At 31.6% G+C, this 17,331-nt stretch overlaps 1 protein-coding gene across 4 annotated transcripts in view; it reads left to right on the top strand.

Moving 5' to 3' along the window:
* ARB2A (ARB2 cotranscriptional regulator A) overlaps positions 1-17,331 on the top strand; it is a 440,538-nt gene that overhangs the window by 112,758 nt on the left and 310,449 nt on the right. For all 4 annotated transcript variants that reach the window (XM_063087443.1, XM_063087441.1, XM_063087442.1 and 1 more), the window contains 2 exons: positions 635-700; positions 5,983-6,174. In XM_063087443.1, coding sequence (XP_062943513.1) covers positions 635-700; positions 5,983-6,174 — 258 coding nt within the window. The remainder of the gene's footprint in view (positions 1-634; positions 701-5,982; positions 6,175-17,331) is intronic.

Genomic DNA, 17,331 nt, shown 5'->3' with positions numbered 1-17,331 from the left:
ATTGGGCCCACCTGGGTAAGCCAGGATAATCTCCCCATCTCAGGGTCCTTAATCTTAATCATATTGGCAGGCCCTTTTACTATGAAACATAACATATTCACAGGTTCAGGAATTAGGCTGTGGACATCTTTAGGAGGGACCAGGTTTCTGCCTACCACAAACAGTAATACTGATTGATGCCGGACTTTGCCTGATCAGTTATTCCCTTTTCTGTTTGGAATACCTCTGACCTTTTCCTCCTGATTGAGTGAATACAAAAGAGGTGTTGAGATTCAGAGTTACTAAGGTGCTGTGTTAGATCTAATACCTATAGGGAAATTATAGGGGAAACAGATTCTATACATAGTTAAAAAAGAAAATATGCTTTCAAAGTATTTTTTTGGAAAAGAGAAAGTCTTGTATATTTTTGTGAGTTAGTGTTAACTGGTCTGATCCCTAATATTAAGGTCTGTAAGTTATTCACACAGCAGCAGGAAATGAACCATTACAGGTAATCAGTAAGGAGTCTGTTAATGTAGTATCTGAACATTCCAAGATGAAGAGATATTCACTCAGAGCAATAACTTGCAAAAATTTACATCAGTTTGATAATGGATGACATTGCATCTTAATCTGTTATTTCTTTCCTTCTTAGATCATCACGAAATATGTATATGAGCTCCTGGAAAAGGACTGTAATTTGAAAAAAATATCTATTCCAGTAAGTCCAATTTTTGAAAATGTTTATTCCAAATAAAATGTTTACTTCCAAGTAAAATAGTTTTCAGTTTAGGTTAACTGTGATAAGTTTAAATGTGAAGGTTCTAGTGTGTTGATATTGATAAAGATATTGTTAAGTGCTTGTTCAGTGTACCTCATCTCACTGTGCATGGTAGTTCTTATAAAGTAATACTCTTTAGCATAAAGGAAATAAAAACTGATTTCCAGTCTTTTTTGAAAATGATGACAGAATTAAAAGGATTACCCTTTCTTCTACCCTTTTTTATATCACTGGAATAATTTATTTTTGCTTATTTATTTGAAGTAAACGAATCATTCACCATCTCTTTAAATATTTCTTGATTTTTTAAAAATATGTTTTATTTCTACACATAATATGTTGTTTCCTCTACACATTCCCAAATTCATTCCTGGTGCTTCCTGTTTTACAACACTGCTTCTTTCCTTTTTGGCAGAACACTTTTTTGAAATTTTGCACATTTTGCCATTTCAGAATGGAAAAGTTTGAGATTTGCTCTCAGACTTAAATTCTCAAAAAAAATAAAAGAAACCATAATCCCTTTTGTTTTTAATTTAAAATACTAAATTATAATCTTTCAAATGAAAGGAGAGTAATCTTATGGATGAAATGATAGGTGGTCTAGATTAGATGATATTTGCTGTCTCTGAAAATTCTGATTTTATGGTATATAAAAATCTGGAAGACTTGATGAAAGTAATTCATTGAAGGCACAAAACTTTGCATATAGGTAATTCTGTTTGCATGAAATTTTAAAATTCCTTGGGTAATGCTAGTCTATGATAACCTGAGGGATTTGAAATTTTCTTAATACTATCCATCTTCACAATTGATTCTATAATTCAATTTTTTAAGAAGAAATCTATTTTATTTTTAATTTTCTGTAGGTAACCTTTAATGCTAGGTACATTATTAGCCACTTATTCATTTACTCATTCATTCAACAAGTACTTTTTTGAGGGTCTTTTAGGTGCTGTTCCAAGTGCTTGTGATTTACTAGCGAATAAAACATAGCTCTGTGTAACAGTTAGGCCAACCCTTTATTTGGAAATTTTCCTTTCTTTAGAAATGTATGTAAGCCAAGATTTTAGAACCTATTTGGGAATGAATATGTCAGTCTTTTTTAGATTCAAACTTCTTGTTTTAGTTTTGACTTTAGGTCTAGTGTCTTACTCTATTTCAAACTATGTATTGAATTTGGTCTTTGGGAAAGTCAAGATAGAATTTTGTCAGTTTTTCAAGCCTTCCTTTCTTGTTAATTTTATTTCTTTTAAAGTTTCTGAAGAATGATATTTAGAGAGCCTTAGGTTAACTCATTGATACAACACAATTAATATAGAATCATTGAACTGTATAATACTTCTAGTTCCATGAAACCCATAAATTGACTTCAGTTCCCAGATTCCATAAAAAATCACAAGGTAGTTGGCTGTATAGGTAATGTTATAACCCCTATCTATCTATAACTCCCCTCTATCAGCTGAACTATTGAAGGGTGCTAGATCATGTTATATGATTGTTTCATTAATTTTCTTTATAGAAAACCTGAGATATTTGGTGTAAGAGGACTTTATTTTGTAGATCTGTTTATTATCCTCTTTTTAAACTTAGACTATAAAGATAATAAGCATAAAGAGAAATTTACATTATGTGAGATTTAAAGTAAGCATCATGCCTGTTTTTGATTAATAAAGGTTCCTTATTTTGTAAACTTAAATCCCAGATTTTGTCTTAGGAAATTAATATCTCTTCTATCACATATCTTATATAGTTATGAAGTTTTCTTCAATAACTATTATTTTTCTTCTGAGTTCTTTTAAATCCCAGAGTTAGCAGTGAGTGTTTTGTTGTTTTTTTTTGTTTTTTGTTTTTGTTCTTTTTACCAAAAGAGTACCACCAAACTTTTTCTTTTCTGATGATGAATTAACTAAGGGTCACAAAAATCAATTACAATGTATATTGAAAAGTTAAAATTAAAAATATATATATAAATACAAAAAAACCCAAAAAACCAGAAAACCTTTAAAAAAATTTTTTTAAAAATGAGAACATTCTGTAGAAACCCATGATTTGATGGTAAGGATCAGGATCATGTCTTATGTTTACTTGACACCTCATGGAGATAGGCACAAAATATTCTCAATCGTAATATCTCATACTTGTGTAGAATATTGGATACAGGAGTTAACTTAATAACTACAAATTTTCATTCAGTTTATCACATACATCATGTTTATGTGAAACATCACAATTAGTGGGGCTCATGAGTATCCCAAAATGCATTAACTGCTAAAAATTGGTGCAATCTCACTGACCAAATGGTGTTTGAAGTTGATTTATCAATAAAGTAAGGTGGGGCACTGGAATGACCTTTCTGTGTATTCCTTAATGAAAGCTTAGCTTAAGGAATTACCACAGATTAAAGATAAATGGCCTTGGAACAGCCATATCCAAAATTAATTAGGTTAATGAAGAAAAATATATTTTATTTACATAGATATATTACAATTTAAAATTAGCACTATCTTCATACAGAGGAAGTTATAGTGACCATGTGCAAAGTCAGAATTCTGTGTTAAATTGAGGTGAGTATTAGCCAATGACCAGCTCAAATATTGCTTTTACCCCTTAACCATTAATATTATTACATCATTCATTTTCATTGTTGTTTTTCCATGAATATTCTGATATTCTCATATTTTCAAAGTCTACTTTTCTCGATGTTCAAGTAAAAGTTTCATTCATTTTTTTCATTGCTACCTTAATTTGTTGCCCCCTAAAAATTCTTGAGCAGCATTGTAATATAAAAAACATTTTTATTTTCTGAAAATAAGTACTCTTCTAGTTTTAAAGTGATTACTGTGGAATTCAAAGTAGCAACAGACATTCCATTCCATAAAAAATTGACTCAGCACCTTGGTAACAATGGACTTGAGTGGGAAAAAAGAGGCAATGATCCACACCTGCTGGAGAGCCTATAGCTGCAGGTTTTTTCATGAAGGTAAATTCATGTCCATTTCCAAAGCCAATCCAGGATCCATTAAAGCCACACAGACTGTAAGAGGCTTTTTTATTTGTGCATGTTTAGACATACTCTTTGTAATTGAATGACTAGAAACCTCTGTGACCTTTTTTTAATTGTACACTGACAGCTTTGCCTTTTAATTTTTTCTTTTGTTATTACTATTTTCTTTTTTCTTTTTTCTTTTTTTTTAGCCTCTTCAACTGAGTGATTCTTTTGTTTTCATATAATTTCTAGGTAAAAGGGAATTTTTCTTCTTAGGTTTGGTTTTCTGCTGTCTTTCATCCACTTCTGTTCTGTTTTCTTCTTCTTCTTTTTTTTTTTTTTCTTTAATCAGTTCCCACTTCTCCTGTGGAGCTTTAGATATATTTGTTGTCATCATAATTTGGATATAGCATGCAAGTAAAGCTAATGTGGTTGTGTTACATTTTATACTTCTCTTCCTGTATTTTTACAAAGTTACATTTATGTAATTTTAATTCTAAACATTGTGTATCTCTTAAAATTCTTTATAGTTATGTATTGGTTTAATCTTCACTATATGCTTTCTGAATCAGGCAAGTATTATAAGCATTTAAGAGGATGCATTATTTAGTTGAATGCCTTTTATTTAAAGGAAGTCCCTGGCTATTCTTAATAAAATTTCTTATCCCAAAAGTTTATTCATCCCTTTATTTACTGAGTGCCTACCATGTTCCAGGCTCTGTTCTAGGCATGGGACTAGAGAACAGAGAACTCTGTGCCTTCCTGGACTTATATTCTGGTGGAGGGAGAAGATGGTGAATGAATAAATATACAAACAAATATATAAAAGCATACAATATGTTTGCAGTATGTGCTATGGAGGAAAAACAAACAGGGAAAGGGACTAGGGAATTCTTGGGAACTCATTTGAAATTTTAAATGGGGTAGACAGGGAAGGCCTCACTGAGAAGGTGGTATTTCTTCGTAAGCCCAGTGGCCATGGTGTTCTTGCTGAAATAATTGCCATTTGTGCTGTGTTTACACAAATGCATAAGGGTCTATTACTGAGAATGATCTGACTGTTTTAGAAGTAGACAAATTTTATTTTTCCCGTCCCAGACATAGTGACTGTGAATTCTTAGAATCCAGGGCGTTTGGGGGTATCTGGAGTTTTTGTGTATTTCCTATTTTGAGAATTGTATGAACATATATTGTTGACAAAATGAAGAGCTATTGCATTACACAGCATGTGGATTGACCTTCTCTATGTGGGGGTGTATATATTACCAGCCATCAAAACTCTAGCTTCTGGCTCTGACTCAGCTGCACAGAGGCTTCCATTCCCAGTTACTGGCCATTGCTGATGTGAAATACCACTTAGTGTGTGCCATGGAATATGTAATAAAAAGTTGGGAAGTAAAACCTTTTAAAACTTCATAAAACTCTTTTGTGTCTCTCATACATCATCTAGTTAAAAACCTAAATATTAAGTACAATCAAAATGTATAAAAATATTCACTTTTTATCCCATAAGTGAACTACTACTTAAAGTAAGATTATTGAAGTACATGAATAATGTTGCTTTGTAAAATAATAGGTGTATAATCCTGTGTTCAAAATCTGAATGAAATTTGAAAGTCCATTTATATTGGACTGTAGGTGTTTGAGTTTTTAGTTTCCCCTCTCCTATTTAAATGTTTACTACTACTCCTGGCTAATATGATTTTCTAATAGGTGTATCTTTCAATTAGGGTTTCTATTTTCTATTATAGGTGCAATATATTTCTATTATAGAATTATAGATTTAATACCTGTGTGTCCTTGGGCAACTTACTTAAACTCTCTAAGCCTCAGTATCTTCACCTATAAATGAGTATAGTTATATTACCACCTTAATGGGATTGTGATTAAATGAGATTGTATTTTTCAAACAGGTAGCATAGTATCTAGACAATAGGAAGCAGTAAAAAATAGTTATTATTAATAATGATACATATAATACTAAGTATACAGTATTATATACATATTTCCAATATTCTTTGTCATGTTTCTATATTTAAATTACTATCATATCTTGCTCGTTCACCTAATATGTAACTGTTAATTTCTACTGGAAATTTAATGTAAAAAATTTTTTACTTATATAATTCTGTAATAACAATTCATTAATAATATAATAGCCATTCATTGTTTTCTCATTGATGTGTATGCCTGATCAGAAAACATTTATTTATTACTTAATTTTTTTTAATTACAGGTAGATGCCACTGAGAGTGAACCAAAGAGTTTTATCTTTATGAGTGAGGATGCTTTGACAAATCCACAGAAACTGATGGTTTTAATTCATGGTAGTGGTGTTGTCAGGGCAGGTCAGTGGGCTAGAAGGCTTATTATAAATGAAGATCTGGACAGTGGCACACAGATACCTTTTATTAAGAGAGCTGTGGATGTAAGTGCAATTTCCTTTATTTTTTGGCATTTTATAGTTCTGTTTTATTATGTGTTGTAAATTATTTTGTCATGTTTCTTCAAAAAGTATATCCTACGCAGAATCTGATATTCAAATTATTATTTGTCTTACTTGTATGCAAGATTATCCTGCATTATTTGCAGTTACAAGGAAAAACAAAGCGGTTTCTTGAGCATACAAAGATTTAATGTTTTTGAAATAAGTATTTTAGATTATAAAATATTTTTGTTTTTTTATTACATGGAATATCAGTTAAACTATCAAATATTTATCAACATTATTGAAAATACTTCTGATAGAAATATCATGACTGCTTTTGTAAACCTTTGCCTACCTAATTTAGTAAAGTTAGAAAATAAAGGAGACCTACTTTAAATTAATCTTATTCTTTAAAAGAAGAATTAGAATAAATCAGATGTTTTTGTCATTTCTATAAAATATTCTTTAGAGCCCATAAATAAAATGCTTTAAGCATAAGACATAGACATACGAAATGATAAATTGTAATGTTTATTGAATAGTTTATTCTTATTTACATTCAAACTTTTTACAAATTGCTCTTTTAAAATTGTGTTCAAAGTTTTCTTTTCAGTAATAGTTAATTATTTTTCTGACGTAGCATTGTTATATCTTAATGTTTGGCTACTTTTGTTTCACTGTCTCACTATTAAGTTCTGTAATGAACAGCCAAATTTTGCGAAGTATGGGTCTTTTTCACATGTGAGTAGAAATTTTCCTCAGAATAAAAGTAAAGTAGCATCTTATATAAAAGATTTAATGTAGGAAGGTAAAAGTATTTAGGAATATATGAATATGTATCCAAATATGCTTTATTTGTTTCATTTATAAGAACAATGGGTTTTTTTGTAATTAAAGTTGGAAAGGAATTCATAGATACACTGATTACAAAGGTCAAAGATAACATGTTCTCTGTTATGTTAGCTCTGAAATGATAATATCTAGCCTCAGCTTAGCTCCTAAAGAATATTTTTGTTAATAGATTTTGAAACCCTTTAAAATGCTGCAGGTACAATTTCTTAGGCTAATGGTATATTTTTTCCAGTCTTCATGGACATGTAAAGAACACAAAGACATTACTTTTGCTTTGGTTGCTAAATTTGGTAGTGTGTTTTTTGTAAAATTGAAATAACTAAAATAAATTGAAGTGTAGACTGAAGTAATTCACACAAAATATTATGTTTAAACTATTTCATACTTCAGATTATGAGTAGTTAAATGAACTTTCCTTCTGACACATTAGTTTGTGGTTAGAACAGATTCCATATATTTTAGGAAGAACATTATATGTAAAACGTGTTCACAATTCAATGAATATTTGAAAGTATAACTTAGTAAAGAAAATCAGATGCTTTCAACATGTCAGTGCTTGGCAAAATATTTTATGTACTTATATTGTTCCTGCTATAGATCACCTAAGCCTTTTCTATTCTAGAATGTTATTATTTTGTAAGGTTTTTGAGATGAAAGTTTATATGAGAAGCCATGCCAAACATCTTTGTTTGAACAAATTATTTATTCCAAACAGGAGGGAGGAAGTTTGTCAGTGACATTAGAATTGTAAGTCATTTTTTTCTTGTAAGTAGAAATATTGTTTTAGGAATAACAGCATTTCACTGCCTTGACTTTTTTCTGCTTTTCTCAGTAATGGCAAACCATGATTCCTTGAAAAGAAGCAGCTGATTTCTAGACATTTGTAGTGCACATTGAAATTTTAATTTGTATATTATATTCTCTTTATTTTTAAACAAGTTAATATGAACTTTATTGATATAACTTTCTTCATTATGAACATTTAAAAATAGATATCTCTTTAAATCCCGGTAAAGGTGATTTTACTACTTTGACTTTACCATTTTATAATTTTTTCTTCAGGGGCTGCTCTGTGTATGGGGTGGGGGCAGTGGATGGTCAAGGGAAGGATGGTATTTTAGGGAGCAGGCAGAGGAAGACTAATAGGGAGGAAAAAGCTGTCCGTTCCTTACCTTTTAATCAGATTAGCTCTGCGATTGTTTATGATTTTTTTTTGTGTGTGGACTTTTTCTAAAATTGTATTTAATCACAAAAGATTGGGTGCCACTACTCTTTCATGGCCTGTCAGTTTTCATATCAAAACTGAAGTAAATTCTGATGTTTTTCAGGACAGACAATATCATCTCATCTCTGCTCAGTATGTTTAATATATTTATGATATTTCTCAAAAATTTTTGCTACAAGATTGAAATTCCTAAAATAGAATTCATTTCATTGTAAGGTTAAAACTTTTTTTTACCAACAGTAGAACCCTAAATGGACTGATTTGTGAAAAGTATTATGTTTAAATCTGTGGAGCCACTCTGGTTGAAGCAGGAATGAGGATCGGAACCACCCCCACAACAGACCCTCATATTATTTCCCTGAGCCCCTGGGGCTACATAGATCATAGTTTGAAAATCTTAAGTATTTCAATCCTTGCATCTTAGGTACTTCCAAACTTTATTATCAAAAATGTATTCGACCAAGGTCAAGGGTTTGGATCCCCATGGTGGTCAGACACACAAAAAAAACCAAATACAAAACCAAAAATATATTAGAATTTCTTGTTGGAAGAGTGGTGCATATCAGATAAATCCTGATAAGTGCTTCTGAGATTGCCGTAGATAATATTTTTAGTTTTTAACAATCTCCATTGCATAATATATTATTTGAAGTAAGAAACAGTATTTTTTATCTCCAAGTACTAATTATTCAGCCTCTGTGCAGCTTGAAAGTTACTCATACTTGTTTTTTCTTTGATTTTCTCAATATTCATCTTTTTAGGCATTTCTGTTGGTCTCTAAAAAGGGGCAAGAAAAGTAGGTGACACTTAAATTAAGTCATTTAAATACTATTACAGGGCAAGGACAAAGGTGCAAAATTTGAGGAGGCACTTACTCTAAGGACTGTGCATTTGTACTTGAAGGACCTTCGGAGTGAGTGCCTTCTTAAGTTTTATACAGTATGCACCTCACTGCCCTCATACTAGTCCTGGCTTTGACTGATTGAAACTGCCAAAGTTTTAAGGAGAGCAATTTGGGAGCTGGTGTCTATAGAATCAAATTTTACCATGCATCAGAATCACCTGGAGGTCTTGTTAAAACACATTTTTCCCTGTCTCAACCTTAGATTTTTGAATCAGAAAGTCTGGTTGGGGCCTGAAAATTTGCATTTCTGATAAATCCCAGGTGATGCTTATGCTGTTAGTCCTGCTAATCCAGGCACCACACTAGAACTACTAGTAGATAATACTCTTAGGATTTGTTGAAAAGTTTATTTATACTTTTCAGACTCTAGGTATAATGGATAAGGTAGAACTTGATGGCAATTATATTTATTAAAACAAGGATTAAGAAATTCTAGAAAATGCTTTGTAATAGAATCAGTGGAAAAATAAAAGTTTAAACTATGGAGGATACTTTCAAAATACTATCTATAAGTGATTTATACCTAACATGACAAAATGTATTAATTTTAACAATTTCATGTCAAGTCTGATTACTTTACTAAGACATTTTTCCTAATTTCCTATAGCTGGATTATTCAGAAGAATCTTCTATTTCCATAATTATGTACTTTGAGTATAACATTCACACTGTGATGTCTGAGTGTTAAAAATTAATACTATTTTTATCAATGTAATTTTGTATAATTTGGGTTCTGTAACATGGTGGATTGAACTAATTAACATGAACCTCCTCCTCCCATTAGTCACACTTAAAAATAAAGGATATAACATAACAACAACAAAAAATATTAAATACATAGTTGTGTGTATTAAAAAAATAGTAAAAGAATCCCTTAAATGCCTGACTAGAAGAGAGAATTTAAAGCCACAGTGGTAAGTCCCTGGAGGGTGTGGCAACCTGTGGGGATATCTGGTGGAATATAAGCCCAAGGTACACAGGATCTTCATCACAGGCTTTGAGCCTGAGAGGCAGGAGCTGAAACTAACCTGTGGATATAGTTTTGACCCTGGAAATTGCCATCCTTTTCATAAAAGAGGGACCTAGGGGAAAAAATTAGCTCACTGCCTCAGAGGTAAGAAGAGGATTTCTTTGCCAGAGGTGCCAAGTGGGATAAACAATCTCCCTTGAAATAGAAGCCCCAGACCCTAACCCACAGGTGGATTTGGATTTGCAGTTTAAATTTTGAAAGCCTACTTAGTGTGAAAATCTCAAGCACTGTAAGTTAAAATATAAGAATGAATTCTGGACTGATGAAACCCCTCAGGCACCTGGTTGAAGCAAATGTAAAATTGTCATACAGCACTTTACAACCCAGAATAAATTCCCACTGAAGAAGAATTCATAATCAGAAACTACAAATTATATGAGGAAATGATTCATTACAAAAAAGTCTTGTCATGCAACTTACCAGACAAAGCTGAAGAGAGAATTAGTAATTTGAAAGCTAGAGCTTAGGAACACAGCATGCAGAATATAGCACAGAAGAAATGAGAAAAAAATATGGTAAAGAGATTTAAAAAAAGTCATGGAGAATAGAAAAAGATGTAATATTCTTCTAATAGATTTTCTAGAAAAGCAACAACAATAAAAAGAAATAGAGAAAAAGTATATGTTAGTGGTTAAGTGTTTTTGAAAGTAATGATATGAATCATATTGTTAAAGAAATATGGCATATTTTAAGCAAGACATGAAAAATCTACACCTAAATATATTAAAATAAAACTTTCAGATTATGAATATAATCTTAAAAATAAAAATCAAATGGCATAGTATCAAAATAAGAGTTATGATTTTCCTACTCCTGATCCCTAGATGTATTCACTTCAATACTTTTTGGTGTTACTTGTTTTCTCTATATCCATATTTTTAAATTATAGTGCCATTTCTTGATTTATCAGTCATTTTCTGTTATGGTAGGTAAGGATCTCTTTCTCATTCTCACAATTTTTGGATTGAAACAGAATTAAGCTTTACAGTAGTACTTCAACTTTAATTTTGCTCATGGCTGAGCCAAGTAGATACTGTGATTGTCATTTTGGGGATAATATGTTTGTCTTCATGGAATTAATAATTTTCTAGTTTTTAATTTTTTTCCATTTTTTGGTAATATAATTCAGATCTTCAGTATCTCAGTAATTTTTTACATAATCAAACTTATCAGCATATTCTCATAGTTTCATGTCCTTCCTCCAGAGAATTTCTTTAGGAACCCTTTAGGAACCCTGTGTTCCAATCTTAAGTAGTCACTTTCTAAGCTGGCTTACCTGTCTCTAATCTTGACACTCCCCTTAAATTCTCTCTTGTGTTTGAGTTCCTGTTTTCTGGATCTAATGACCTGTGCTTTCTTTATTATGCCCTCATTCTGTTGGAGCCATCAAAGTGTAAATATAAGATAAAATTTTGAAACCTTGCACTTCTGAAAAATACCTTTAGTCTACTTGTTCACTTTATTTTAATAATTCAATAGGCATAGAATTTCAGGTTGAAAATAATTTTAATTCTGAACTTTGAAGGCTTTAATTCATTGTCTTCTAATTTCCAGTGTTGTAATTGAATAGTCCAATACCATTCTAATTTAAATCCTTTTGTTCTTTTTATGGAAACATTTCTCCTTTTCCCTGGTGTTAAGAAATGAATCATATTACTTTAAAGAAATTTTCTGTGCTTTGGTGTGGGTCTTTTTGATTCATTGTGTTTGGCACTTAAAAAAATAAAAACCCCAAAACCAGATCATAGTCTCACATTGTGTGGCCAACACTGTAAGAGATAAAGTGTTTTTCCTTTATAGAAACTTATCCAGAGAAGGACTAGACAACGGGGCTTTCAATTTGTACTGTACACTCATGATCCTTAGTTCTGATAAACTTTTTTTGTGTTGTTTCTTAATAACCTTAATCTCTTTTTCTTTTACTCTTATCATGTGATTTTGAGTTACTGGATTGAATCTGTAATTATCTTGTACTTTCTTATTTTCAGTCTGTATTTCCTCTAGTTTCTAGGGGGTTACTTACTTTTTCTTTTATCCTTTCTATAGAATTTTTAAAGTTCTTCTATTGTATTTTGGAATGGAGCTCTTCTATTATTAATTATGGAGATTTCTACTTAGTACACCTAATTCGAGTTCTGTATCTCTCTCTTCTTTCTGTGGTTTGATGTTCCATAACTAGTTCTTCTCTGGATAAATTTCTGTGAAGGAAAAACCTCTTATTACTTATAAGGCCGACCACACAATTTGAGATTATGACTTGGTTTTCATTTTTTGTTTTTTTTACTATTTGGGGAGTGAAGTAACTGCATCGTACTTGAACTGACAACTAGTGCCTCTGTTTTTAGCCTCAAGGCCTACCTCTACTTGCCAAGGTAACTGGTCCCCCAATTTCTGAGTCTTTCCAGATTTATGTGGTTGAGCTGATTTGCTTCTATTCATTTTCTCCCTTTGGAGGCACTTAAGTTTGAATTTTTGCTGTAATACCAAGCCAGTACTCCTTCATCAGCTTATAGTCTTCCACGAATTTATTGACCTCTGTATCCTTTGTTCTCATCTGCCATTTGATTTGTCCTCATGGGTGAATAACACTCCTCGTTTTGTGCTATTTTTTTTTTTTCTTTACTGATATGTTTGTGTGATTTGTGGCAGGAATGGAGATAATCAGAATAATTCAATGTACCATTATAATTCCATGTCTTAAACTGGTTGTTCCACTGACAGGCTCTTTGACTTACTGATAGGGTTACATCCCAATAAACCCATCATAAGTTGAAAATATCATTAAGTTAAAAATGTGTTTAATACACCTAACCTTCTGAAGATCATAGTGTAGCCTAGCCTACCTTAAGTGTGCTCAGAACATTTACGTTAGCCTAAAGTTGGGCAGGATCATCTAAAACAAAGCCTATTTTATAGTAAAGAGTTGAATATCTCATGTAACTTACTGAATACTGTACTGAAAGTGAAAAACGGAAGTGAAAAACGGAATGGTTGTTTGGGTACTTGAAGTACGGTTTCTGCTGAATGTGTATCACCTTCACACCATAATAAAATGAAAAAATTGGTAAGTGGAACCATTGTTCAAGTCAAAGACTGTAGTCACTTTACAACTCATAATTTCTAAAAACAATTAATGTTAAGGTGAATTTCTGTATAACCAAATGTTTTGTAAACTTAAGGAGATGACCTCCTTATGTAGCAATACTTATTATGCTAGAATATTTTCAGATTTTTCTCTTAGAGATGATTATGGTTATAATGGGATTGAATTAAAGAATACAGAAACTGTTTCTTGACTCTGATATGAATTGCATACTTTGAAAATTGAGTTAGAGTTTTTTTAGTTTCTAAATCATTTACATTACTTTTAGCAAGCTGTGGCTTAACTTTTCTAATCTGGCTGTTGGCCCTTTGATTTCTCATTTCTTATTCCATTTTGGATTTCCCTCTCTTTTTTGGCAGATACATTTGTAAAGCTGATAGGTTACAGCATTAGGATTTTTTTCCACAAATGTACATTGAAACATTATAGATGGTTATCTAGAATAGGTTATGATTTTTTTTCAATAATTTGGATAATAATCTTTTCAATGACACCTTCTTAACTACTGCACCAATTCCTACTCTGCCAACTTGATACTGTAAGATCTTGCCATTTCAACATGAGTATTTGACAAATTTGATGACAGAGAAATTTTAATAGGATTCTAATGGGTATCTGTAATTAGTAGATAGTATTTAGAAAATAGAAGTGCCATTTTAATATGAGGCATAGTTATTATTTTTAAAAGCAATAATGCCATCTAGCAGCTTATGAGAAGTTATTTAATATTTATATAGTGCAAGCAGAATATAGAGTATGGCAAGAGATTCATACTTAAGGTCTCAGAGACCTCAAAAACATGACAATTGGTTGACACTTTTAAAATATACTTTTGTTTAAATGACTCATAGACTTTAATGCTTTTTTTGATAGTCTTTGTAAGTATTTGTGAAAATTAAAGAAGTGCTTATTAAAACAAAGTGCCATTTTTCAACAAACCAGATTGGCAGGTCATAAATTATTAATAACAATAAATTGGTGATATCAGGTTTAGATATTGAAGAAAATATAAATTGGAGTAATCTTTTTAGATGGCAGTTTAGTAATATTTCCCAAAATTTAAAATGAATACTAACCTTTGACTCTAAATTCCATTTGTAGGAATTTACACTAGAGCAGTGCACAAAGTATATGTACAAGGATGCTCATAACAGCAGTTTGTAATAAGATAAAATCTTCTAACCACCTATACATCTACCAACAGAGGACTGTTTGGTTAAATGATGGTATATTAATATCATGGAAGACTATGTAGTTATTAAAAAGAATGGGTTATATGTGTGTGTATGTGTATTCATTCATGTGGAATGACGAAGAGTTATCAAATGAAAACACAAGAATGAGATTATTTGTTTAAAAAGTACACTTATACATGTATGCACGTACAACTACATACATTGGTGTTCCTGGAGGTTTATGCAAGAAACCATGAAGTTTCTTCTTTTACTTTTATTTTTCAATTTTTTTATTCATTTAAATTTAATTTTATTATTTTGTGATAGTTTTTTTATTGAAACATAATTGATTGTATATATTTGTGGGGTACAGAATTGAATACCAATACATGTGTACAATATGTGGTGATCAAATCAGGATAATTACTATATACATGTTTACCAAATGTAATCAATCTTTGTGACCTTTAACTAGTTTCTCACTAACTCCCTCCCTCTCCCCCTTTCCCACCTCTGACAACCACAATTCTGTTCTCTCTCTTTTTTTTTAAAGTTCAGTGTATTATTGTGATTGTTTCTTTCCTTCTTACTTTTCTTTCTTTATTTTAGCTCCCACTTATGAGTGAAGATGTGGTATTTTTCTTTCTGTTCCTGGCTTATTTCACTTAGCATAATTTTCTCTTAAGTTCATCCATGTTGCTGCAAGTGGCAGAATTTCATTGTTCTTTATGGCAGAGTAGTATGCCATTGAGTATACATACATTTTCCTTATCCAGTCATCTGTCGATAGACATTTAGGTTGATTCAAATTCTTGGCTATTGCAAATACAGCTGTAGTAAACATGGGACTGCAGGTATCCCTTCGACATGATGATTTCCATTCCTTTGGGTATATACCCAGCAGTGGGATTGCTGGATCATATGGCAGTTCTATCTGTAGTTGTTTGAGGAACTTCCGTACTCTTTTTCATAATGGCTGCAATAATTTACAGTCTCACCAACAGTGTAGGAGGGTTTCCTTTCTCTACATCCTCACCAGCATTTGTTATACTCTGTCTTTTTGATAATAGCCAGTCTAACTGGGGTGAGAAGACATCTCGGTGTGGTTTTGACTTGCATTTCACTGATGCTGAGTTATGTTGAGCATTTTTTCATGTGTCTGTTGACCAGTTAGCTAACTCGGGAGAGCATGGTGCTGGTAATGCCAAAGTCGCAGGTTTGGATCCCCATCTGGCTAGCTGCCAAAAAAAAAAAATTAATTTTATTTTTCACTCTGAGAGGATTTTACTTTTATTTTTAAAAAGATATTACTTTTATGATTAAAAACTTTTTAAAGAAAATTGTCATGAGATATATACTCTTGTAATATTTTAGTTATTGACTTAACCATTTCTAAAATAATTTAACATTTAGTAAATGTTTGAGTATAAAACTGCAAGCAACTTTATGTAATTATTGACTTTTTTTCTACTTTGAGTGGTTGAATTTAGACCACTGAAATTTATATTTCAAAAAAATTTTTTTAATAAATACTAATCTTTTTCCTATTTGAAATATGGGACTACTAAACTATGAGTTGAAACTAAGATCACTGGTTTCAAATTTTAAAAGTAAACTTTGAGAGAAAATATAAATTAAAGAAAATATAAGTTTTTATGTTATAGACTTCATAAAAGATTGATGAAGTCAAAAATTCCAGAAGAGTTTAAAAGCTTAGCATGTTACTGAACTGACAAGGTATATGAGGCCACACCAGCCCCCATGCCAGTGAAAGAAAACAATGAGATGACAGCTCTAGTGTTTGGAGAGAGGTTGTTAATGACAGCTTATTCCTTTATGATTTCAACTCTTGACAGAAGACAGGTCTGCTTGTTGCATCATGGCAGATATGTCATTACCTTCTGGCCCTGTCATGACTGAATTAGGGGGAAAAAAAAACTATGCTCAGTTTTGAAAATCAGTTACCTTCTAGAATTTTGGTCACTGTCTCTGAGATAGATGTGATAAGCTCTTTGCATCTGAATTGTCTCTAGTACTGAAGTAATTAACTAATTAAGCATATACTTAGTTCTTTCTATAGTCAAGTGAAGAGTTAGTTATAATGGAATAGAGCACCTTGACATTCTTACTCATCCTAAGAAAAATATTACAAGGCTGCTTATGCGTAATATCTATTCCTCTACCTGTGTCTTATAACAGATTTCAAATAACTTTCAAAGTAGATCTAGGCCTTTTCAGTAAGAGCAATAGGAAAAAATACTGGATTTTAAAACAATTAGGCACATTTTAACATGAAAAATATTGTTTATAATTATAATCTGGCCTTTCTGTTTCTCAATTACATGCATATTTGAATTCTGGTTTTTTTGTGTGTTTGTATGTGTGTGGCGTATAGAAGTGACTCTGGAGACTTAGAAAGGCAAAGAGAGGTGTAGGTTTTTGAAAGTATGTCAAAAGCCATGGGGTTTGTGTATGATTAAAATTTCAGTAGAGGTTGAGATGAGTCTAAAAGCATGAAAGGTGAACATAAAAATCTCGTTTAATTTCTGTCATATTCTTTTTTGAGTCACTGATGTCTTTTTCAAATTTGCTTTTCTCTTGACCTTTGTGCCACTACTGTATCAATGATCTGGATTTTTTTTCTCCTTTTTATTTCATTTTAACTGCTGATCCCTTTTCTGTGGTCCTTCCTTTTATGAACTGAAGCAGTCTGAATTGCTGAATCAGAGCTGTTTGGGGAGTGAGTGTGTAAGATTGTGCAGGGTGAAAGTCTCTGGGTAGAAGGTAACATCTCCTGCAGTTATAATCAAATGCATTGGACACTTTCAAAGACCATGGAAGCTGTGACTTGCTTCAGGGTTAAACTTT

Source organism: Cynocephalus volans, chromosome 2 (assembly GCF_027409185.1).
Source record: "Cynocephalus volans isolate mCynVol1 chromosome 2, mCynVol1.pri, whole genome shotgun sequence".
Lineage (NCBI taxonomy): Eukaryota > Metazoa > Chordata > Mammalia > Dermoptera > Cynocephalidae > Cynocephalus > Cynocephalus volans.
Note: the sequence above shows the minus strand (reverse complement) of the source record. Positions and strands in the feature narration are given on the sequence as shown.